Below are 26,454 nucleotides of genomic sequence, written 5' to 3' on the forward strand. Positions count from 1 at the left end.
TATTGATGCATACCACATACCATCACCACATCTACAGGAGAGTGCTACATATTTGGTTTCTTATATCTAGTATTAGGGCTCCATATGGCAAATAAAATGGTCACAAATGCAACCTAAAATTTTGCAACAGCCACAAGAATTTTAGCTGTTGTCACCATTTACAACCATAAGTACTCATTAGGCTCCTTTTACATGGAATAATAAATCGTTCAGTTTACACAGGCAGAGAAATCGTTTACATTTTGTTAGTTAGTCATTCACATTCACTGTAGAGTGAATGTGAACGACTAAACAACTATTTACACGCAACAGCGTGTAAACGAGCAAATGATTTTAATGGCTGCATAGAATGAGCGATAAACGAGAAGCAAACAAATTCTCATTTGTTGTTCAATTGTTGGCCGTGTTTAAACTGAACGATTATTGTTCAAATTCGCATGATCCAACAACTTTTTGAACGATAATCTTTCTGTGTAGAAGGGCCCTTACTCTTGTACTGACATGGCAGGCAGTTCCGCAGTACTGTCAAGGGCTGAGACAGGTGAACATGACTCAGGGATGGAGTGCTTGCAAGGTTCAACTACCCCAATCACTCGACAGTTCTCTAGGGGTGAGGTAAGAGAATGCAGGATCTGCACCATAGCTCATACACGTCCCTCATTTCCCATATAGTTGCCAAAGAAGTGGAAAGCCCTCACGTAGGTGTGAATGGGCCCTTACATAAGTGTTTCACATTACACATACTGCATGAATGCTGCAATATTCTGTCCATAAAAAAGCTGAAAAAAACCACCATGGTGTGAGCAGAAGAAAGCGTCATTATCGGGCTCAAGATTAAAAAAAATATGAGACTCCTATGCATTTCTACATACCTGTTCCAACTGGTACACTTTGTAGAAGTATCTTTGCCAAAATTCTGAGTGTGAAACAGCTGCAGGTACCTGTAAAATATATATACCAACTGAGAGTTATGAAGCTTAGATAGGACATGCCGTCAGCACTAAGAAAATTTCTTTCCCAAATTTTCATTAAGGGTAAGTTCACACGGTGGAACTCAAGCTTGAGGTGGAAACACTATTTTCTGTGCCAGAATTCTACACACGATTCTGCCCCAAAAAACACATCAGAAAGACATGCATTTGACGCTGTTTTTTGTTTTTTTTTTTAAAAGGAACTTTATTTAGCCAGAAGTTGATTAACCAACATACAAACATAGGCAGCTGACACCACAGGTGTCAGATTCAGTGGGCAGTACATTGCATGATAAAACAGGATAAGAATAGGCGTTCATTTCTTCTTGATACATAGTGTCTGGCTAGAGCTTCTTTTTCTTCCTTTTTTTAAACTTTAATTTTATCAATTATTACTAAACAACAATTTAACCTTGAAATGAATTACCTGTAATCAACCAGGAAAAGAGAAAAATGAGAAAAGAAATAAAGGAAATTTAAAGGGACCCCCCCCCCCCCCAACCATCTGGCACGACTCTTTTAAGGAAAATTGTGTAAACAGAAAAAAGATTCTAAGAATAGGGTTTTAACTTGGGGAACAAGTTGAACAGATGTCCTTCATTGTGTCCTTCCCTCTCCCTCACTCCCTCTCTATCACCTAGCTAGGCTCTCCCGACGCCGTCGCAGAGCAACTCACCCAACCACCCCAAATCTTATCAAACTTTTCAGGACATCCCCTGGCCATGTATGTCAGTTTGTACATCGGGATTTCGGCGTTGACCACCCGAACTCATGCATTCCTGGTCGGCCTCCCAGGGTGCTTCCAGTTAAGTAAAATGACTTTTTTGGCATAGAAGAGTAGCAGCTTGTACAGTGTACGTGTTGCTGCGGCCACCGGCAGGTCTCCAACAAGCTCAAATAGGCACGTTCCAGGATGCATGATCCTCGGTGCCCCCAGATGCGTTTCCATGAAGACAAGCACGTCTCTCCAGTAGTCCTGCAGGACTGCACACTCCCAGAACACGTGCATGACCGTCCCATCCGCAGCCAGGCATCGCGGGCACGTTGCAGTAGAGAGCAGCCCCATAGTACACAATTTAGAAGGAGTGTAATATATACGGTGTAGGAACTTAACTTGGATGAGTTTGTCTCTTGCGCTAACCAGGGGGGGGGGGGACCGGATCCACCTAGTATATGCTCATCCTCCCCTTCGGTCAGGTCAGGGATATCTCCCTCCCATCTCCGCACGGCCCTCTCTCCCAGCGGGGCCAGATGTTGCGCTATATGGGCGTAGAAGCTCGATAGCGGTTTGACAAGATTGCACATCTGCGCCAGGCCCTCCAGCCGTGTCATGGATAGTGGGATAGACAGACCTCCAAACTGAGCCCTGGCCGCGTCTCGCAGCTGGTAATATCTAAAGTAGGAGTTTTCAGGCAGGCCATGGGCTATTCGTAGCTGTAGAAAGCTGCAGAGCGTACCCTGACGCTGTTTTTAAAAATGAAATTCACTTGGAAAATTCCTCGGCGAATATACGCTAAAGGTTGTGGTGGCACTAAAAGTCTACTAGTAGAAGTTTCTCTATGCTAACAACAATCTTTGCAAAAGCCACTAAACAAAGTTCAGGAGTAAACTAGATAGAGAAAATACAACACCCCATAGCTTCTCAACCAAGGCACTTTAAAACTGGTGCTACACTCAGAGTTATTGCTCTTTATCAGCTGCAGAAAATAGGAATATACCGAGTAAAGCCGCCTGCGCATGGCAGAGCCGGATTCCGAAGCCATCCGTGTGGACACCGCACAAAAATGGAGCATGCTGCGATTTTTCCTCCGCCTACAGAAGCCGCAATTGGTTTCTACAAGTGTGCAGGAAGAAGCATTTTCCCATAGCATGCTATGAACGGTTTCTGCAGCGGATCCACGGTGGTCTTATACAACAACTGCATGCATATGGAAAATTATTTTTGTTCCAAAAATGGAACAGAGAGAACGAATTGTGACTGAAAGCCCTAAGGCAGGTATGAATGGGTTTTTAATTTAGTTATAGAGATAATGGTGAGTTTTTATTATTCTTTACATTATTTTTTTATACTTCAATACATTTCTTGAGATGATTTTGCATTATAGTTCATAAAAGATTTTAAACTTACATTGTATACAGGCCTTGCAAGCTCCATGCTGTGCAGAAACTGTAGGGAGCAACTTGGTTTCCTTGGCTCCCATAAGCAGTAATGAATCTGACAAGTTTGCTTGTAGTGCGCATAGAAAACTACATTTTACAGATTCTGCACAGCATAAAGCACAAACTGCATGAGCCCCATAACAATACACCCCCCCCCCTCACCGCCCCCATCAAAAAAAGCTGACAGGTTAATTGGCTTCTCGAAAAATTACTGATGGTATGTGTGTCACAAAATTTAGATTGCTAGTCCCAATGGGAACGAGGACTGATAAGTATCAGGGCGACATTACAGAAGTTATGTACTGGTACGAAGCAGGGCGGCATCACAGTCTAGTCAAACCTAACTACTGTATATACTCGAGTATTAGCTGACCCGAGTATAAGCAGAGTCAGTAAGTTTTACTACAAAAAATGGTAAAACTTATTGACTTGGGTATAAGCCTAGCTATACTCGAGTAAATACTAGGTAAAAAAAAACAAAAAACGCAATACTCACCTCTTGGCCGGTGTCAGTGTTCCCGGCGTGATGGTCTCCCCGGCGGTGCAGCAAGCTGCTTGAGATGTCTCCCTGCTGTCATCTCCCTGCTTGGCTTTGAATTCCCCCGCCGCCAGCACTCTGTAAGGAAGCACTGTGATTGGATCGAGCGCCAGCCAATCACAGCGGGCTTTCGATAAACCAATCACAGCCATTCAGTGATGTCATTCACTAAATGGCTGTGAATGATCGAGCGCCGGCTGTGATTGGCTGGCGCTCAATCCAATAACAGCGCTTACTTACAAAGCGCTGGCGGCGGGGGAATTCAAAGCCGAGCAGGGAGATGACAGCAGGGAGACGTCTCAAGCAGCTTGCCGCATTGCCAGGGACAAAGACGCCGGCTAGGAGGTGAGTATTGCGTTTTGTTTTTTTACCTCAATCAAGTATAAACCAAGGGGAACTTTTTCAGCACAAAAAAGGTGCTGAAAAACTCGGCTTATACTTGAGTACATACAGTAATATTAGCTGTAAGAAAAAGAAATCCAAAGGAGGAGAATAAGTCAGGAAGCCACCATACACATCTAACATTCAGCCAGTCCCAGCAAAATTGTGTTTGTGTATGAAGGCTTTTACTTTCGATAAACCTGGGATGCATGAAGCAATAACGCTGGGTGACATTACCCTTACAATTACATCTGTTCTACTGCTGCTATGGAATGCTCCTGACCAAAGGACATTGCAGCTGGTTCCACTGTGTGAGCTCAGCAAAAACCAGGAAGACTATACAATAAGATGAAACTGTACAAGGCTAATTCTGGATTTAAACACGGTTAAGTACGTGCCCCATATATAGGCCTGTAGCATATGAGAAACATATACCCCAAAAATACCATTTTGGTGTAGAGTGCACGGATGGAAGGGCTAGAAACCAGTAGTTCTGAAATGTCTGCTTTCCTTTCTTCTGAGTCCCAGGAAGTCAACCAGGCATCAAACTGTGTAAGGGGACCTGTCAGTCATAAGACACATTAAAGTAGTTTATTGGTTAAAAGGAAGGAACAGAATATTATGCATTATTAGAATTAATATTTGGCCTGCTCTACAATTCCTGTATGCCATTGTTTGTAAACTATATAACAAGAATAAGACTGTCTTCAGTTTTAACACAATTTTGGTAATATCTACATGGTATACGTATATTATGGATTTGTGTGGCAAGAATACATTATGCGGGCAGTGTTTCTTTTTAAAATGGAGTTGTCCCAGTTGTAGATCGGTCTCTGAGCCAAGTCCCCTGAAAATCAGCTGTTCTCTAGGCCGGTGTGCTCGTGCACTGAGACAATTACTGCAAGAAGTAGACAGCTCCATTCCCACTGGAATGGCTCAGCCCTGTCTCATTCATCTCAATGGGAACTTGGCTTGCAATAGCAAGTTAGGCCACTGCAGTGGATACAGAGCTGTGTGCTTCCTGCAGAAATCAGTTCAGTGCACAAGTACACCGGCCCAGAGAACAGCTGATTGGCGGAATCCGAGCCATAGACCATCAATAGTTTATACTGCACAATCCCTTTAAATATGCTGATAGCAGTATATATGGGGCCAGAATTCAATCTAATCCCCTGTTGTAATAAATATTAAATTACCATCAGGTTCATTGCAGTACGTTGCTGGATCAGACTGCAAACTGTACAAGCGTGCCTGAAAGAAAAGAAACATATCTGCAGATAGCAAATCTTTAGAAAAGAAAAAAATGAAGTCCAGTTTTAAAGGGGTTTTCTCACAAATGATTTTATGCCGCATTACTGCATGTCAATGCACAAAGAGTAGGTGTTGTCTGTCAGCTAAAAACATGGCATAAATTAGGCCGCCTGCAGACAGGTGGGTCGGATCCTGCTGTGAGAATTCTCACAGCAGGATGCGGACCCGTGCCCCTGCGTCTCACCCGCTTCCGGCGCCTTGTCTCTGCATTATGTGCCGGCTGCCGTCCAGCCGGCGCATTCGCAGAGCAGAGCCGGAGATTCACTACTGACGTTTCTGAGCGGGACTGTGCAAGGCTCGCACAGAAATTGAACATGCCGCGATTTGTTTTCCACGCGGACAAATCGCGGCTGTGTGCATAGGATTGCATTATCTAATGCAATCCTATGGCAGCGGGCACGGGCGGAAATTCTGCCGCGGAATTTCCTCCTGTGTGCAGGGGGCCTAAATTGTATATTTTCCCCCCAAAAAACATCGATTTACTCTCGCTACTGCCTCTGATACCTGTTCTATACCACAGTCATGTGACCCAAGTGCAATCTTTTATTGTTATGGCAAGACATCCCGCCTATTAACCCCTTAACGCTGCAGGACATACATTTATGTCATGGAGCTTCGGGGTTTGCATGGAGGGTGATCGGGGGTCAATCCCACTCCATATAACGTAGGTGCTAGCTGTTTCTCACAGCTGATGCCTGCAACAGCTCCAATGAGTAGATACGCTGATCAGAGCTGTTAACACTTTAAATGCCACTGTCAATTCTGCCAGCAGCATTTAAATGCCACAATCAATGGCCAGGGGTCCAGTACTGCCCCCTGTGATGAGATCGTAGCGCCTAGGGTTTCCTATCAAACCATGCCTGATCATGGTATAATGTAATATATGGTATTGCAGCATGCCACAGGAGCGATCAAACCACCGCAAGTTCCAGTCCACTGTGATGACTAAAAAAAAAATGTAAAAATCAGTTTAAAAAAAGGTAGTAAAACCCCAAAACATATTTGGTATCACCTGGTCCACAAAATCCCAATCTATCAAAGTAATGCATTATTTAGAATTGCGCTTTTTTGGTCACCATGTCTCCAAGAAAAAAAATGCCATTAAAAGCCATAAAAAAAAAAAATCGTATGTACTCCAAAGTGTTAAGAAACTACCGGACGTCCCGCAAAAAATGAGCCCTAAAAAAAGTTATGGATCAGAAGATGGCATAAGAAAATAATTTTTTCCCCCAAATATAGTTTGTATTTTAAAAGTAGTACAGCAAAAAAAATATTATATATAAAAATTTGATTTCGTAGTAATTGTACCGCCACTCAGAATAAAGTTATTGTGTCATTTCTGCTGCAGTGTGTAAACCATAGAAACAAAAGCCTCACAAAGATGATGGAATTTCGTTTTTTTCCATTTCACTCCACATAGAAGTTTCTGAAAGTTTTTCAGTACATTATATGGTACAATAAATAGTACAGTTGAAAAATACAACTCATCCCGCAAAAAACAAGCCCTCAAACAGCGACGTCAATGGATAGGGCCGGGTTCAGACGGTCGTAATTTATTGCATGCTGACCATGGAAGACACAATGTTATTGTGTACTTGCTGCGCGCCGTCCATCTCCATGTACTATCTGGGCATGTATGCAAGCGTATTATGTGCCAAGACAGAACATGCAGCGATTTTTCTTGCGCATGTATTTTACGCAAATTTGTGTGAATGCCAACACGGCCGCCTTTGGCAGATTGATAGAGCGTATTCCACGCACAAATCCACACGCAGAATAAATTGTAGCAATACGTTCACGTGAGCCTGGCCTAAATATAAGTGTTATGATTTTTTTTTAAAGTGGGGAGGAAAAGCCAAAAATGCAAAAAAAAAAAAAAGAAAAGAATCACGTCCTTAAGTTAATCATGTGATCTCTCCAGCTCGCCCTCACCCTTAGGCCAGGCTCACGCGAACAAATCGGATTCCGCATGCCGAAGGCCCACAGCGGATTCTGGCTGTGAGTACAGCCGGTGACCCTGCATCCCTGAATTTTCTTGTATTGCGGATGACTGCAGTGGTTTGCCATCATTCATGCACAGTACATTTTTTGAATGTTTGTATTTCCCGTGCCATTGCTAAAGGATGACAAAATTAATTGCGTATGGGCTGCGGGTCGGACGGCCTCCATTGACTTGAATGAAGGCCGCCGCAGCAAAATAGAGCATGCTGCGATTTTTCCTTCGCTTGCGGATACGCAATTCATATTATTGAGTGTGAGTGAAAAAGCGATTTTACGTGCCTCTCAATGCATGCGTTTTGCTGCGGATCCTCCACACAGAAGCCGATCGTGTGAGACCAGCCTAAGATAGGGCATGCAGGCATACTGCCTGCTCCTTTCTATATTACAAGGGCACTGTATGCCTCAAATACAGAAAAAAAAGTAAGCAACTGCCATGTTTTGTCTAAGGGGTGGGGTGAGCTGGAGAGGAGGTCACATGATTGGCAAAATGGATATTTTGATATATTAACCCCTTAATGACGCGGCCCCTTTTTCTTTTTCCATTTTCGTTTTTTCCTCCCCCCTTCAAAAAAATCGTAACTCCTTTACTTATCCATCGCTGTTGCTGTATGAGGGCTTGTTTTTTGCGGGACGAGTTGTATTTTTCAATGGTGCTATTTAATGTACCATATAATGTACTGAAAAACTTTTAAAAAATTCTAAGTGGAGTAAAATGAAAAAAACCCCGACATTTCGCCATCTTTTAGTGTGTCTTGCTTCTACGGCGCACAAACGGCAACAAAAGCGACATGATAACTTTATTCTATGGGTCAGTACGATTACTACGATACCAAACTTGTATAGTTTTGTCTTACTATACTACTCTTATTTTTTTCAAAGACATTTAATTTTTTTCAATTATTTTCTGCGGTCATTTTGTGCGTGCGATAACTTTTATTTTTCCATCGATGTAGTTGTGCAAGGGCACATTTTTTGCAGGATGTCCTGTAGTTTCTGATAGTACCAATTCGGAATACATACGACTTTTTGATCGCTTTTTATTGCGTTTTTTTCTGGGAGACAGGGTAACTAAAAAAGTGCTTTTCTGGCGTTCTTTTTTTTTTTCAGACGACGTTCACCGTGCGGGAAAAATAATGCTATACTTTGATAGATCGGACTTTTACGGAAGCGGCAATATCAAATACATATTTTTATTCTATGATTTAGATTTTTTAATAATAGATATGGCAAAAGGGGGGTGATTTTAACTTTTATAACTTTTTTTTTTACAATTAAAAAAACTTTGATTTTTTTTTCACTTTACTTTGAAGTCCCCCTGGGGGACTTTAACATGCGATGCTTTGATCGCTCCTGCAGTATGATGTAATGCTATAGCATTATGTCATACTGCAATTTAACAGGAAGTCTATCAAGCCACCCCACGGGAATGGCTTGATAGGCAGTCTGGTAAGGCAGCCCTGGGGCCTTTCATTAGGCCCCCGGCTGCCATGACACCTGAACGGCTCCCCCAATCTCACTGCAGGAGGGCCGTGCGGGACTCGGGGGATTTAAATGCCGCCGTCAGAATTGACATAGGCATTTAAATGATTAATTGCCGCGATCGGCCGAACGGCTGATAACAGATATTGCCCGCGGGTGTCAGCTGTTTTAAACAGCTGACGCCCGCACTTTATGAAGAGAGGTTGCCACGCAACCTCTCTTCATACATATCCCGCCGCTCCATGACGTACTGGTACGTCATGGAGCGGGAAAAGGTTAAAAAAAATAAAAAAATCTCAGAATTGTGGTATTTAAATGTCTTGAGGAGATCACAGGGAGACGTTTGGTTGCCATGGCAGCCTTGGACATTGTGAAGGCACTCAGGCCTTCTGTGGATTTCCTACAATTAAGTGCTGCCACAAGTAAAAGTAATAATTGTAATAATTTAAAAAAACCCTTTATTTAACGTCTTCTAGTGGGACATAGAAATAAAGTCATGGCTGTCAGAATATGGCAACAAATTGTATTTTTAAAGAAGATACTGCACCTTGTAAACTGTGAAAAACTCTGCCTCACACAAAAATGACGCAATTTTTTCCATTTCAACCAACTTAGAAACAATTAAAAGTTTTTTAATACATTATATGATACATTAAATAATACCACAGAAAAAAACAGAACTAGTTCCACAAAAACAAGCCCTCATACAGCTATGGCGAAAGAGGGAAGGAAAAAACAAAAATCGGCAAAATAGTCGTATGCTCAAGGGGTTAAATTCCCATGGGAAAACTTAACACTAGGAAGCTGTATTGTAATAACTCCTACCCCCCATATCCTCCCTCTCTTCATCCCTCTTAACAGCCTGTTTAACCAGTTATAACATACAAAATGACTGTAACGACAGCACAAAAGAGACGTAGTCATTTCAATAAAAAAAAAATATTAGAATAAAAAAAATAATTCCCATGGTATCACATCTCGAGAAAAAATCAGTATGCAATACCTTAGTGCTGTCATAAGGTTCTGTAGTCCCAGAGGGAGTGGCCATTAATGTGATGACATCACAATCAATTGTCTTGTCTGGAGATGGCGCAAAAGTGTCAGAGATCACGCCCAAGAAATCGGAAAGACTTTTCTTCACCTTTTCTGTAGTCCCAGAAGAACCCTCCACCTGCCAGGATAGACAGCACACATGTTCAGAGCTAACTTCTCAGTAAAAGCCTTGTAGACCATAGAAATGCAGGACTACAACTGATGGCGGCAACGTATATACTGGATCTATACAGAACACAGAATTCTACTCTCTCCTGCAAATCATTTCTGTTTATAGAAAAAGGTTATATGTCTGTTTTTTGTTCACTGCCTTGGACATGGAAATGAGGAATGTTCAACTGCTGCACAATTAAAGACCTACTAGTATAAAAAAATGTGTACTATGGGTACAGTAAAAAACAAAAAAAAGAAAGAAAAATATTTGATATCTTATTTCTACATGGAGAATTGATCACTTGAAAACACAAGAGACTGCACTACTGACAGATTCTGATGACAAGTCCCAAGTTGGTTTCCATCAGGTGTAGTGCTGTCCGTCACAGAGATCTACTGAAGATACAAACCACCAAATACATTGATATCCCTATATATACCCAACTACCACCATGTATAATAAGCAGGTTATATTTGGCTGAGACCAGGAGACACGTCATCAAAATATCTCAGTAGTGCAGCCTCTTGGCTTAAAATCCAATCCTATATCAGCTAGAGAATGTACGGGCCGTGCAGTAATATTCTGGGTTGCTGGCTTTAGGTGGAAATGCTTCCCCAATAAAAACAGTAGCAAACCTTCTACATAACTAAATGGTCACTAACTTTTCAAACAACTTGTGTTTAAGTGACAGCCAGGGTGATAACTAGCAAACGTACAAATTATTGACCTAACATAACGTATTTTTGTGCTGACTAATCACTGTAATGGGCTCGCCACTAGGCGTTTCCCTTTCTGTTAAGTTTGCCATCCACTGCTTGTTGTCAAGTGTTGGTCGCCTCTAAAAACAGATGAGAGGACAGAGAACAGGAAGTGAAGGAGTGTATAGAGTGTACAGTGCTAATGGTGACATATTTATTAACATCTCCACTGCTTAGTACTTCTCTAAGGCCCATTTACGTGGAACTATGATTGCTCAAAATTTGCTTAAACGACAGTTTGTGTGACAGTTTTGAGTGATCATCTTTGCATAACTCTAAGTAGCTAATTAGCTACTTAAGAATTAATGCAGGCAGAGCAGGATAAGGCTGCGATCTCTATGAGAACAATGCAGCTGTTTTGCATATGCAAACAGCTGCATTGTTCTCGGAGCTTTCAGCTGGTGTCTCACTGAGAACTGCCAGTGGTATACCAGCAGAAAGAACACTATGAGCACCGCCCTATGAAAAAAATCAGCCTGCAGCGCTGATAAAAGTCATCGATGATTTCTAGCTGGCTAGAATAGTGCATTTGGATGCAACGATTATTGCTCAAAAGACAGCTTTTGAGCGAATTTTAAGCGATAATCGTTTTGTCTAAATGGGCACTTCTCTGATGATATCTTTCTGTGTGTTGTGCAGTTCTCTGTGCACATCTTATAGAACTCGGCATAGCAGCAGGCTCCTACAAGTTCAGAAAATTGAAAATCAGGGATACAGCTTGCAAAAGGGAAAATTTGTGATGAATACTGGATACTAGAGATGAGCAAGTATACTCGCTAAAGGCAATTGCTCGAGCGAGCATTGCCTTTAGCGAGTACCTGCCCGCTCGAGACTGAAGGTTCGGGTGCCGGTGGCGGCCAGGGAGCTGCGGGGGAGAGCGGGGAGGAACGGAGGGGAGATCTCTCTCTCTCTCTCCCTCTCTCCCCCCCGCTGACTGCCGCTACTCACTGCTCCCCCACGCCGGCACCCGAACCTTCAGTCTCGAGCGGGCAGGTACTCGCTAAAGGCAATGCTCGCTTGAGCAATTGCCTTTAGCGAGTATACTCGCTTATCTCTACTGGATACAAATCATATAATGCCCAGAAATAGCATTATTCATCAGATATACACGTCAGTTAATTCTGAAAGTCATCTGAAAATTAGATATGCATTAATGAATATACTTTTTGCTCTAGTGTAAATCTACCTCACTGGATATTGTGTGATATTTTTTTCCCCATTTCTATTTATCCCTGCTATATCTGTGGCTTTTACCATTTGCAAACCTTACCAAAAGCTATATCAATGTAAGACTTACCGACAGCTTCTCCTTGACAACAGTTGCGGTAGCAGCAATCGTGCATGCTGTATCATGCTGCACAACCCGTGTAAACTCTGTTAGGTCTCTCTTCATGAACTCCAAAGCCTCTGCAGACTGAACAGGACAAGTCAGATCTGATTAAAGCAAACTTTAAAAGGGAACCTGTCACACTGAACACGGCATCCGATCTGAGGGGGAGCGGAGCACACTGACAAATAGTTTTGTGGGTTTTTTCCCCACAATACTATATCTGAAGGAGCCCTTAGAGACCTCTTTCACAAGGGGGACAGCGATATTACCGCTACAAAACTGCGGTGATCACAGCTTTGTTCCCGCGATATTGTAGCATCAGCTAAGCTTTTTTTGTGAAAAGTCTCTGTTTGCGATAAACTCACGTGATTTTAAAGCAAGAAGGTTAAGCCGTAGCTGAACTCCATAAAGAAAAAAATAAGGGAATACTTACCTAGCAGGCTTGGTCCGGGTCCTCCCGCTACTCTACGGAGGTCTACCGGGTGTCCTGCAGTCCTCGTTCACCAACAAAAGATCACTTCCTGGTTGCTGGATTCATAAATCCTGCTTCCAGGAAGTGATGCCTCTGATTAAGCAGCGCTGGATGAACCAATCACAGTCATCGCATTGGTTCATCCAGAGCTGCATTGATTGGTTCCTCCATCGCTGCTCAGTCAATCAGAACCATCGCTTCCTGGAGGCGGGATTTATAATTCCAGCAACCAGGAAGTGATCTTCTGTGTGTGAACGAAGACCGGGGAACGCCTGGCGGAGCTGTGGAAGGACCCGAGTCTGCTAGGTAAGTATTCCCTTTTTTTGCAGTGTAGCTAGGGCTTATTTTTAGGGGCAGGGCGTATTTTTTGCATCCGACGAAAACCACAATTTTGTGCATTAAGATGCAACAAAAATGAACGCTCCATAGGGAAACATGGACTACAAAAAAGCAAGATAGCATCAGAGAAACCAGCGCTAATGTGAAGGAACCCATTGAAAAGCAAGGGCTTCCCATACATGCGTTTTCTCGTGCTATTGCATCGCGATTTTGACACCTGTGTGAAAGTGGCCTTATGATGGGATTACATGGGCGTCTAGCTGCTGCTACTAACACTCCTTATTTGCCATTAAATGCCTGGCTGCACCTGGGCTTGCAACTTCAAACTGGCAAGTAGTAGTACACCATGAGTGTTAGTGACAGCAGCTAAATACTGATGTAATAGCAGCCTTATTGAATGTTTATAGAAGGTCAGCAGGGCCGGCGGCATAGCTTTGCAGCTGTGGCCCTGCTGACTCTCCTGTAGCCTTTCTTTTGTCTCTACTCGCTCCTATTCTCCTACACCGACTTCTGTTAAATTCAGTTTTCGCCACTATGAATCTGTCAAGTATACCGTCTCCACCACTGTCAATGGATGACGTCATGTTTGATTGACGGTAAGCAGTGGAGACCACCCACTTGATAGGCTGAAAGTTCTGGGAACCTACTCTAATAGGGATCATTGCAGGAGGGGGGATTAGAGATAAGAGAAAAGCTGCAATACAGTTTTCTGGGGCCAAAGATGCAGAGCCATGCAGCAGGCCCCGCTGACCTGAGGATATGACAGGTCCTCTTTAAGGGCTTGTATAGAGACATGATAAAGAAAAGGAAAATCGTAATACTCAACTGTCAAATTTGTCATGAGGCATAACTGAGGAATGGCACAGCACAGAGTTCTAAGAAAAGGTGCTACAGCATTGTTATTTCACTGAGTGTGCAATCATTTACTAAAACAGGCAAGTCAGGCTTCCAAGCTTGCAATGGATTTCAGCCTATTAAGCCTTGCCTGTGACAGTATTTAATAGGCTGACCTTAAATGTACAAATCATTTGAAGATCACTAGTTTAAAGCCCAAATGGGGACTAACAGAAAAAGGGTTTTTTTTGTTAATTTTAATATTACCAATAAAGATCTATTAAAACATCACAATGTTTTCACTGCACAGTAAACTGTATTAGAAAAAAAAAGAGCTGGCCAGTAGGGGTCTCCCTTCCTTCTAACTTGCTTCAAATGAGTTGGCAGGACACAGAACAGGAAAAAAGATGAGTCATCAGCTCATTGAAGTCTATGAGAGCAGGATGGGAGGCAGACACATACATACAGACATGCTGTTGGAGGTAGCAGTGAGTGATTTGCTGCTATTTATTCACACATACACTGCTCAGTACAACTGTAAATCATTCTACATGATGTTATGCCTGCGCAGTTCTCTGTGCACAGTCTACAGAAGGCATCACAACAAATTAGACTTCTCCCACTACTTAAGAGAGAATTGTGAATCAGAGGGGAAAATGAGGAAAAATAAAGGATACCAATGTTCATAAATAGCGCTATTCCCCATGTACACACGCAGCAATTTATTCCGAAACGTTAGGTACACTTTAACCTCTCAAAGACCAGTGTTTTGGTCCTAAAAGGACCAGACACTTTTTAGTGATTTTACCCATGTTGTGGTTTTTTTTACCCTATTTTTTTCCTAGCCTGCCAAAATTTTTGCTGCATTTTTTTTCTTCACATATAATGCTTTGTTCACTGAATTTTTTACAGTTTTTTTTAATTTTAAGGGTAATGTGTACAAAAAAATACTAATTAAATTCATAGTTCTTTATTTTTAAAATTATTATATTTACGTTAAATTAAAGTATAGGAATGGGTTTTCCATTTGTTTCGGATTTTGATATATAATTTGTATCTCTGATTACAGAGCAGATATGGTGATGTTTTGTTGTTGGCATCAGCGGTGGGTTGTTTTTGTTTTTTATACACATTATATTCTGCAATTTTTTGTACTTCTTTTTGTAACTTTTTTCTTAACAACTATGTCCCTCTTGATGTCCTGTAACATCTCTGGGGGACATTCACGCTTTTCCACTAAAACTGGAGCATCTATAGGACCCCAGTTGCACCAGTGATCATTGCGTGCCATGCAGGTAGTGGCACTGCCGCTTTGTGCGTTCTTTTACATAGCGCTCATTAAGCACTATGCAGCCTTAAAAAAAGCCTCTGCCTTCTCCCCGGGTCCTTGGCTGTGTCTGACAGCAGAGAACCTGACCTCATAGATTGCACGAGCTTTAGGCCTCGTTCACATGGGCGACTATGCTACAAACTGCATGTATGTGAAGCCCATGCTGTCCTATGGGTTAATTCACACATGCGGTGTTTTGTAGCATGCAACATCCTGACACTAAAACCTTGGGGGACCTGCGATATGCACATGTCTCGTGGGGTTCTGCAGCCCATATTCCCCTATGGAGCCTTCCTCTCTGTTGCATCGCATGAAAACACGATTTTCGTGCGGTGTGGTGCAACTTTCACATAGGAAATCCTACTGTCAAAGCTCTAAACTAAGCCGTAGCTGCAGGAAAAAATAAAAAAACTGTATACATCACCTTAGAAGTGCAGTAATCTCTGGCGCGTCTTCTCTTTGGTCTCTGGCACTATTCTCCTTCATCTCTTCTGGCCAGAGAATGAAAAATCCCCGCCTCTTGGAAGCACTGCCTCTGATTGGCTGATGCTTAACCAATCACAGCCAGTGCTCGATGAACCAATCACAGCCATTAATTAAACCGTGGCTATGATTGGCTAAGCGTCAGCCAATAACAGCCAGCGCTTCCAGGAGGTGGGGATTTTTCAATCCCCGGCCAGAAGGGATGAAGAACAGTGCCGTTGACCGGGGAGAAGATGCAGTGTAGCCCTGGACAGCGCTTCTAAGGTGATGTATACTTAAAAAAAAAAAAATTCTGTAGCTAGGGCTTATTTTTGGGGTAGGGCTTACATTTCAAGCCACCTTTCCCCCAAAAAATCCTTGCAGACCAGCAATACGATATTGCTGCGATTTTCTCGCTGTGATGCTGTGTCGCCCATGTAACCGAGGCCTTAATCACACGCAGTGTATTTACTACTGGCCGAGATTAAAGCCCAGGATCAAATGCTGTATGTTTACAGCAGTTGGTGCTTAATGGGTTAACATATGTTAACAAAAACAAAAAATGGCTGGTCAGGAAGGTGTTAAATCTTGCCTATAAATTGCATATAGCTTGTAGAACAACCAGAAAAACATGTATGTTATAAGCGAGGTATTACCCAATTACTACGTACCTTGTCCCGCACAGAACTGTAACTCTGATGTAACCAGCTTCTCCACCATCCCCCATCCTCCCTGCCAAACAAACCAGAGAAGTTAGGACACCCAGGGATGGGAAATACAACACGAGTCTGTCCCCCGGTGAGTCTGTCCCCTGGAGCCTTTCATCATGGTATATTTTGTCAAATAAAAGATTTCTTTATTTTAAGGTAAACAAAAACATCACATTATATGATTTTGTGATAATAAAACAAAATATAAAACTCTCCATATCCGCATCATTGTGTCTACGGGAAAAGAGAAAATGTTACATTGTTATAAGCAAGCAGATACCGATACGATCCGAGGCACCTGGAGACAATGCCAGCTGATGGGAAGGAGCATGCGCTGCCTGAAGGCGGAGGGTGTATGTGGGGTAAGGGCGGGGCGATCACGGGCCCGCACAGAGTTTACTAAGAATATTGGCATGCTCCGTTCACCAATACAGCCAGGGGGCGCCTCACTGATTTACACTACAAGTAAATGGAAGGAGGAATCATAATGTCTACCTGCACCCAACAAAGTCAGCTCTGCTGCACCTGAGGGTCATTTATGGTGTATATGTGCCATTTATTGTGATGGCTGACTCCCATCCCTGAGTGTGGCGCAGCAACGGGGTGCTTACAGGGCAAACATAGGTATGAGGCCATCATTAGTAAGAATTAGTGTGTGCGGCAGCAGGCGGCCGACAGTGTGCGGCAGCAGGGAGCAGGTGGCTGACAGCGTGCGGCAGCAGGCGGCTGACAGCGTGCGGCAGCAGGGAGCAGGCGGCTGACAGCGTGCGGCAGCAGGGAGCTGACAGCGCGCGGCAGCAAGGAGCAAGCTGACAGCGCGCGGCAGCAAGGAGCAAGCTGACAGCGCGCGGCAGCAAGGAGCAAGCTGACAGCGCGCGGCAGCAAGGAGCAAGCTGACAGCGCGCGGCAGCAAGGAGCAGGCGGCTGACAGTGCGCGGCAGCAAGGAGCAAGCTGACAGTGTGCAGCAGTAGGGAGCGGGCAGCTGACAGTGTGCAGCAGCAGGGATCTGACAGTGTTCAGCAGCAGGGAGCTGACAGAATGCAGCAGCTGGGAGCGGGCAGCTGACAGTGTGCAGCAGTAGGGAGCGGGCAGCTGACAGTGTGCAGCAGCAGGGAGCTGACAGAATGCAGCAGCTGGGAGCGGGCAGCTGACAGTGTGCAGCAGTAGGGAGCGGGCAGCTGACAGTGTGCAGCAGCAGGGATCTGACAGTGTTCAGCAGCAGGGAGCTGACAGAATGCAGCAGCTGGGAGCGGGCAGCTGACAGTGTGCAGCGCTGGACGACATATGTGAGTGGCGGCAGGTGGAGCACGGCGACATCGCCCATGTATTGAGGTCGTCGCTGCCGGGCTAGAACCTAGATCACCCGGCAGAGAACACAAGTCTTCTGCTATGTCGGAACGCAAAACACCACTCTCACCCTTCCGCCATGTCGGCTGCGTGACATCACCAATATTTACCGACCTCCGACCTCATAATTCCGGCTACGCTACAGCGGAAGTGAGTGGGCGGCCTCCCAGGCAGGGAGAGTGCGGGGCTCTGCTGCCCCCTGGCTGTCAGGCCGCGTACTGCACTGCTGTGCCCAGCTGGTAATAATGCACTAGGCGCTATTCACTGAGGAGAACCCGAGCCTGGAGCGGGCCGGCCGGCAGAAGTGTGTACGCCGCCTTATGTCATTATCCAGAGAGCAGCAGATTTCTGGATATCGTCAGTGATGAGCTGTTATTACATAAGGCCAGGCTCACATCTGTACGGGAGGAGGCTGTGCGGAGGGCCGGCAGAAAATCCTGCATGAAATAACAGATCGGCTGCACTATTTTTTCTGAGAAACTGCTGGTTGGAATGTCAGAAGTCGGGCAGAGCCCATTATAGTCAGTGGGGCATTCAGCGCTGCCCAGGGCTGGCATGCGGTTCACAGAACTAGAGTGTAGATGTGGGTGCAGGAGTGACCGTACCCCTAAATATATAATAATCATTATTACACCAGATGCCCTCACAATGAGGCAGATTTGGCAAGGAATAGCGGGCAAAGATTGCCAAGTCAAGATGTGTCGGGCTGATAGACACCGATCCCGAAAGACTAAATACTGTCAAAGGGTACATAAACAAGGGTTGTGGGGTGTGCAGATTAATGCATCCATATAATAGGCCGAATGCAGACGGCCAGCTCGGATTCCAACTGTGAGATTCTCACAGCGGATGCGACCGCTGCCCCTGCAATGACCCGCGGCTTACCCATCCGGCGTCTTCTCTCTCTGTTCTGCAATGTGCAGGTTGGCGCACAGCCGCACATGCGCAGTGCAGAGTGTATTACCCGTGTGTATTAGGCCATATTTTTTTATTTATCCACCCTAAGGCAGGGTTCACACTGGGCGTATTCCTGTCGGAAATCTCGCGGTTTAGCCGCAGCAAAAACCGCGAGATTTCGGCCGGGAGAACCGCCACAGTTTAAGCCGCAGCGGCTTTGAAGCGGCCCGGCGGCTCGCTTTTCCGTTGCGGCCGGCGCTCCCATAGAGGAGAGCGCGGCCGTGATGAAAATAAACAAAAAAGGAAAGGTAAATAGACATGCTGCATCTTGCCGCAGCCGCGGTTTCAGCCGGACTTACCGCAGCGGATTGGCCGTCCCGTGTGGACGAGATTTCTGAGAAATCTCGTCCACATGGCTGGCCAATCCCGAGATTAGCGGCCGCAGGCGGAATTGCCGTGCGGCAAATCCGCCCTGTGTGAACCCAGCCTAAAAGATGTTTGTTTTTCAATGGAATTGTACAGATATTGGGTCACACTGAAGGTGGAAATACATCTGAAATGATTCATCTTTTTTATTACAGTCATTGGATTTTTAACTGGGGAAGGCAATGGCAGACCACCCCACAAAAACAGTCTGCCAAGAAAACGCCATAATCATAGTTAGCTCTGAGCCTGGCCGTTTTCTCTGTCTTTTTCTTTTATGGTTCAAAAAGTGTTTTATTGCATACGCCTTATGACAGTGGAATAATCCAGCATTGACATAAACATGTGCATAAATAGTGCCGTACATATCGTCATGAATTGGAATGAAACCCAGTGAGCATGAAATCAGGCTAAATCTAGTCTTAACAAATCTATCAAAAGACGCATAACTTTTGGGCTTTTGTTTTTATAGAAAAACAAAAACCCAATAAAGTGAGAAACCTACCACACAGTAGGTGACAGACAGGGAAGAACACATAAGTATTAAGGTTTTAAAAAAGAGTAACAACCTAGGGGAGACAAGGAGGGGGAGGGAGTTTTGGCCAATGTGAATCCGCCACCAAATTACTGTCTCAAATTTTTTCCAATTGGTTTAAGTCTGCGACCTTCTATTGTGTCAAACACATCTTAGGCCTAGATGAAGAGCGAAATTGTACCCACGTTGCCCATAAACTATAAAACTTAGAAAATTTGTTGTCCACAGCGCACAGCTCCTCCATGTGATCTGGATTATAGTTTTCTCCAGCAGGTTTTGGGGTATTTTGTAGCTTCCGAATTGTATAGTGTGCACACATCGTCGAGCAGATTAGACACAAGCGAGAGTGATGTGGCATGGACTCTGTCCTCTATGCAGGCAACCTTAAGCAGTTTCTGTGTATGTGGCAACCCATTGTTTATCTAGCTTCAGGATGGGAGGGGTGGAGAGGTCTCTGTGTTATTTAGTAACTTTCTGTGTGGGGGTAGGGCTGGGGATTCATCCAAGATGGGCACAAGCAATATATATATATATATATATAAATATAACACTGTGATTTAACTCTTTCCTTATGCAGCAGAGTTCCACATTAGGTTGAAGTCATTACAACAGCATAATACATTTGGTTTATACAAATCAATAGACATTTTATACTAACTAATCATCATGTCTATCACACATGTATTTAAGATTGTCCATAGCCTCCAACTACATCATCTTCATGGGGGCCACGGAGGATTTCCACTTTCTGGGGATAATCTGTGTCATTGCTATTAGGAAGAAGTTTAAAAGGGACCATTTTGTATTGGCAATTGAGCCCGCCATCACCGAAAGGAGCGCCATCTCTGGAGTGAACTCAATCACAGTCCTACTGACCTCCTTATATAGTGCATTTACCTCTTCCCACAGACACAAGATCAGTGGACATGACCACCAAATATGTATGAAAGTACCCACATCATTGTCACATCTCCACCACCTGTCCGAGTACTGCAGGAAGATCCTAGCCAATCGCTCAGGGGTCCTGTACCACTGGGTGATGATTTTAAAATTGAGCTCCTGTATCCTGCCCCGACACGGACATTTTGTGTGTAAGGGTGAGTGCTTTGGATCAACGCTCCTCCGTCAGTACCTTACCCAAATGTCTCTCTCACCCTCTTATATAAGTCAGATCCTCTGCCTGTGCCTCCCCATCCAGAAGTAAGCGATATAGTGTCGAGATTCTGCATGCTCCCCCATTAGGGAGCATGCTGAGTTTTTAAAATGGGGTAAGGGGGGACAGCAATTTGGAAAACTCCCCCAGGGAGTTCCCCCAGGGAGTTCCTCCAGGGCCCTGATGCCCAAGCCTGACACTATGTCCCTGCTTCTTGGATGTGTGCTCCCCAGTCTGTCCAGCAGACAGATCCGGGTTGCCCACTAAAGGTGTTAAAGGTCCCGGCTTAGAAATCAGCTGTGCTCTGGAGGCAAAACCTGACTATGTCTCAAGGACACTCCCTATAAATGGAGACAGCTCCAATTCCTGCATACCTCCCTTAGTCGGCAGCCAGGGAGCGCCCACTACCTGGTGTGGTGCGGAAACCTGCTGGCTATCATGAATCAGGTCTATACGTTTACTCTCTTACATGCCATGGCAATGAGGCCTCGGCATCCAGGAGGCTGACAGAGGGAGGGATCTTGCCCTGTCACCAATCGACCACCATTGGTTGTAATGGCAAGTGGAGACCTAACAATGACCTCCAGGTCAGCTATCTAAGATAATCTAATTGGCTTGTAGAATGCAATTGAATATTGAAGTATTGCCATGCATTCAACTGAGCAATCCAAGTGAAAGAAGCTCAGGTCACCTAGTGGGACAAAAATAAAAAGTCTAATCAAGTTTTATAAAAATGTTAAAAAAATAAAATAAAAACTCAAAACACCTCCACTTTTATCTAAAAAGAAGAAAAAAGCTTTAAAAGCTTCCTGGAAGTCCCCACAACCGCATGAGTTTGCCTCCTTCTGATGGGACACAAAAATGCAGAGAGAGGTTAAAAGCTCTTCCCTCCCTGCTCTGTGGCTTAACCCCTTCAGTGGCAGGTTTAATATTACCATGTCAGCGCAGCAAGCCTCTGAGATTTTCCTGAGGTAATTCGAAGTGGCAAACGTGTACAGTGGCACAATAACTGTGTGTCCTGGGCAGCATTTAATCACTAGAGCTGTCCACGAAAATCTTCCGGGGTTTGACTGCATGGTCAGTGCAACAAGCCAAGCCCTGGAGATTTTACTGGGTGTGCCACTAAAGGGGTTAAATGAACAAAGGCAGGAAAAAATTTACAAATTATGGCCTGTTTCACACAGGCGCGACAAAATTGTGCAATTTTTTCGCTTTGTGACAGTGCTACAAATTGCAAGTATGTGACGCGATATTGCTGTGATTTTCTCGCTGCGATATCGCGTCACCTGTGTGAAACAGGCCTATATGTTTAGCAGAAATATGGCAGGGAATATATGGGTGCTGTTGTAGAGACTTCTAGGAAACCGGATTACCGATTAGTCTAATTCCTCTTTTCCCTAGTCGTCTCCATAACAGCGCTACCTGAAAAGTATCAATGAAGTAAAATTTAGGGAGCGTCTACTGCAGAAAGGACCTTGTATCCAAAGGCCAAATCTTCATTTGACTGAACTATGTTTGGTAGAGGTATGTAACTTTTTCCAAGCGGCTACTCTGAATATTTAATCAACATCAGCTGAGGCTAGCTCAGTCCAAGAGGTAGACATGGCTCTGGTGGAACGGGGCTTCAGACCCTCAGAAAATGGTTTACTGATGGCCTTATATGCTGCGGTGATTGCTAGACGAATCCATCTAGGTAAAGTTTAACATAATAAGTAATAGGTAACCAGGTAAAGTTTAACATAATAAGATGCACTAAGGAAATCGAGTATTAATGAGATATTAGATGTTGTAGCCTGAAATTTCGTCTCACCACACCAGGATGCCTATTTTTTCCAAACTTTGGGTAAATTGTATTAGTACCGTAGTATCTTTCCTACTAGACTGTAGTGTCTTTATTACTCTTTCTGATAGACCCTTTTTAAAAGGATGGACTTTTCAGTATCCATGCTGAGAGATGAAGGTTGGACACATCCTGATAAGTTAGAGGACCCTGAGTTAATAGGTCTGGTAGGATCGGTAGCAGTACTGGTTCCTGGATAATCAAGTTTTTCAAGAGAGAGAACCAGGTCCTTTTGGGCCAGTACGATACTATAAGGATCAGGGTGCACTTCTTATGAATAAACTTTTGGAGGACCCTGGGTATTAGGGGAATTGGAGTAAATCCGTAAACCAGCTCCTGACCCTATTCCTGTGCCAATGTATACACTGCAGTAGAGTGATCCCAAGGATTGAGTGAGAACCTATCCATCTTGCTTTTTTTTCTCATTGCAAAAAGATCTATCTGGGAAACCCCCTCATTTCTTCACTAAACTTTGGAATATTTTTTGAGAGATGGTCCATTCCCCCAGAACTAGGATTTGATGGATAGAAGATGGTTTTCCACCTATTTGAATATTTTTTGAGCAAGGTTTTGTAGAGAAGTATACCCAGTTCCACTCTTGTGTTGGATAAAGCCTAACATCATAATACTGTCCGAAAATGTTTTTACATGTTAGTTCTTGGTTATGTCTGCTGACTCCTGCAGAGTTTTCTATATTGTATATACAGTAAAACCTCTACTAGCATTGACGCCTACTAAGGCCATCTAGAAGAAGCCATCTGTGTTGGGGTGCATCTAGGTCTGTGCTCTATATGGTATAAAGATGTTCATTTATTTTGCGTGGTAACATGTGACTGCTATTAATGTATTGTGATATGATACTTGTTATGCATTGTAACACGTATATGGGACATCACATCAACCATTATACTAGTGCATATTTGATTGATGATGTACTGTTTTTGTGTGAGGGCTGCATTCTTCTGAAACATATACATTTTAAATAGTAATATTTTAATATGATTGGTAAGTAAAGAATTTTTTTATACATTCCTTATCTTTGTATTCAGGCTTTCTTTTTTGGGTTGATCTACTAAGGCCGATTTTGAGTAAGGCTGTTTTTTTTAGCCAAAATTTTGTCTGTAGTAACATTGGTTGCCTCCAATAACACAGGCATGTGCTGGTCCACGTGACCTTGCTGCTGAACCCATGTGATCTCCTGCTCGGTGTCTCCTTCTCCTACTGCTAATGCAATCCACCCTTCATCATCGGCGACGGGTAATACACTAGTACAGTACTGTACAATTGCACTCCTAGATAACGCTGAGAACAGATAATGATGTCACCTGCAGTCCTATGTAACATCACAGAGAACATAGTGATAACACTGAGGACAGATGATGTACTGTAGTAAAGCAGATGTCACCTGCAGTCCAATGTAACATCACAGAGAACACAGTGATAACGCTTAGGACAGATGATGTACTGTAGTAAAGCAGATGTCACCTGCAGTCCAATGTAACATCACAGAGAACATAGTGATAACACTGAGGACAGATGACGTACTGTAGTATAGCAGATGTTACCTGCAGTCCAATGTAACATCACAGAGAACATAGTGATAACGCTTAGGACACATGATGTACTGTAGTATAGCAGATGTCACTTGCAGTCCAATGTAACATCACAGAGAACATAGTGATAACACTGAGGACAGATGATGTACTGTAGTATAGCAGATGTCACCTGCAGTCCAATGTAACATCACAGAGAACACAGTGATAACGCTTAGGACAGATGATGTACTGTAGTAAAGCAGATGTCACCTGCAGTCCAATATAACATCACAGAGAACATAGTGATAACACTGAGGACAAATGATGTACTGTAGTATAGCAGATGTCACCTGCAGTCCAATGTAACATCACAGAGAACATAGTGATAATGCTTAGGACAGATGATGTACTGTAGTATAGCAGATGTCACCTGCAGTCCAATGTAACATCACAGAGAACATAGTGATAACACTGAGGACAGATGATGTACTGTAGTATAGCAGATGTCACCTGCAGTCCAATGTAACATCACAGAGAACACAGTGATAACGCTTAGGACAGATGATGTACTGTAGTATAGCAGATGTCACCTGCAGTCCACTGTAACATCACAGAGAACATAGTGATAACACTGAGGACAGATGATGTACTGTAGTATAGCAGATGTCACCTGCAGTCCAATGTAACATCACAGAGAACACAGTGATAACGCTTAGGACAGATGATGTACTGTAGTATAGCAGATGTCACCTGCAGTCCACTGTAACATCACAGAGAACATAGTGATAACACTGAGGACAGATGATGTACTGTAGTATAGCAGATGTCACCTGCAGTCCAATGTAACATCACAGAGAACATAGTGATAACGCTTAGGACAGATGATGTACTGTAGTAAAGCAGATGTCACCTGCAGTCCTATGTAACATCACAGAGAACACAGTGATAACGCTTAGGACAGATGATGTACTGTAGTACAGCAGATGTCACCTGCAGTCCTATGTAACACCACAGAGAACACAGTGATAACGCTGAGGACACATGATGTACTGTAGTACAGCAGATGTCACCTGCAGTCCAATGTAACACCACAGAGAACTTAGTGATAACGCTGAGGACAGATGATATAGTAGATGTGACCTGCAGTCCTATGTAACACTAGAGATAACACACAATAACATGTTCAATAACATGTAAGATGTTCATTTATTCTTTACAGTAGTTTTTTTTATATTTTTTTAGTTGTTATTGTTTTTGGTATTAAAAACCATATTTATTCTCTATCAAATGTGGTTTGGTGTGTTTTTTGGAATGTCTAGAACAAATTAATTGGATTTACATTGATTCCTATGGAAAGAATTACCTCGAGTAGCAACGGTTTCAGGTAAAGCCGATTGCTTTTGGATGAATTACCAACGTTAGTAGAGATTTTACTATAGTTTTCTGAAGTTGGAAAGCTGAAGTCTGATTGTTGCAGCAGTGCTGGGATCGCTACCGGTGGACGGAGTCTGGTGCAGGTTTTATGGTTCAAAATGTATTTATTCGGTTTTTTTACATTTGTATAAAGCATGTATCAACCAGGGCCTACAATCCAGGCCAACTAGTAATAAGAAACAATTTTGTCCAGTGTCGAACTCTTACTCGTATCCTGTGAACCTTTTCTAACAGTCAACGTAAAATGAAGAGTCAAATGCGAATTGCTGTTTCCCTTTAGCAGGGACATAAGGTATAAAACAAAGGAAAGAAGAGTAGCTAAAGATAGAAAATTAGTAAAGCTTGGATTAGGGAGAGATAGAGGGAGGGGGGGGGGGGGACCTACCTGCCTGGTCCTGTAGATCTCGTGCGCCCTGTTCACATTTTACTATATTAGGGTGGCGTGACTCCGCGGGGGGGGGGTTGAACCTGTCTGCACCCATTTGGATAATTCCGCCGTCTCTTGCTGTGATGTCCAGGCTCTCCATACCGCTAGGTGTTTGTTATGTCGCATTTTGTCTCTGGCGCATAATTCCTCAAAGTAACCTATCCGGTCCAGCGTTTCTAGCCACATTAGTCTCGAGGGGGTTGACTGTGTTTTCCATCTCCGTGTGATCACCTGTCGTGTCGCTAGTATGAAAAATTTTAATAGCGATTTTTTGGACCTCGACAGGGACCCGGGAAACATCGAAAACAGGGCCATCTCCGGTGTTAACTGAGTGGGGACCCCACTAACCCAGGTATATAGGGCTCCTATCTCCTGCCATAGGGGACAGATCAATGGACACGACCACCACATATGGATATATGTGCCCCTCTCTGAATGGCACCTCCAGCATGAATTCGAGTACTGGGGGTAGATCTTGGCCAGTCTCTCCGGTGTCCTGTACCATCTGGTTAGTATCTTGTAGTTCAGTTCTTGGAACCTGCTGGAGATACTTAGTTTATGTGTGAGGATGAATGCCTT

General features: G+C 43.7%; 1 protein-coding gene across 3 annotated transcripts in view; it reads right to left on the reverse strand.

Annotated features, from left to right (window-relative positions):
* BSDC1 (BSD domain containing 1) overlaps nucleotides 1-17,788 on the reverse strand; it is a 31,029-nt gene extending 13,241 nt beyond the window's left edge. For 2 of the 3 annotated variants that reach the window (XM_066575022.1, XM_066575021.1), the window contains exons 1-7: nucleotides 17,702-17,788; nucleotides 16,245-16,305; nucleotides 12,104-12,220; nucleotides 9,845-10,012; nucleotides 5,247-5,301; nucleotides 4,497-4,612; nucleotides 873-941 (exon numbers count right to left, since the gene is read on the reverse strand). In XM_066575022.1, the coding sequence (XP_066431119.1) occupies nucleotides 873-941; nucleotides 4,497-4,612; nucleotides 5,247-5,301; nucleotides 9,845-10,012; nucleotides 12,104-12,220; nucleotides 16,245-16,305; nucleotides 17,702-17,712 (597 nt within the window). In that variant the 5' untranslated portion in view covers nucleotides 17,713-17,788. Of the gene's footprint in view, nucleotides 1-872; nucleotides 942-4,496; nucleotides 4,613-5,246; nucleotides 5,302-9,844; nucleotides 10,013-12,103; nucleotides 12,221-16,244; nucleotides 16,306-16,541; nucleotides 16,647-17,701 lie in introns of those variants that run through there. The other variant, XM_066575023.1, reaches the window with a different exon arrangement.
* Between the last annotated feature and the right edge of the window lie 8,666 nt (nucleotides 17,789-26,454).

The sequence above is a fragment of the Eleutherodactylus coqui genome, chromosome 1 (genome assembly GCF_035609145.1).
Source record: "Eleutherodactylus coqui strain aEleCoq1 chromosome 1, aEleCoq1.hap1, whole genome shotgun sequence".
Lineage (NCBI taxonomy): Eukaryota > Metazoa > Chordata > Amphibia > Anura > Eleutherodactylidae > Eleutherodactylus > Eleutherodactylus coqui.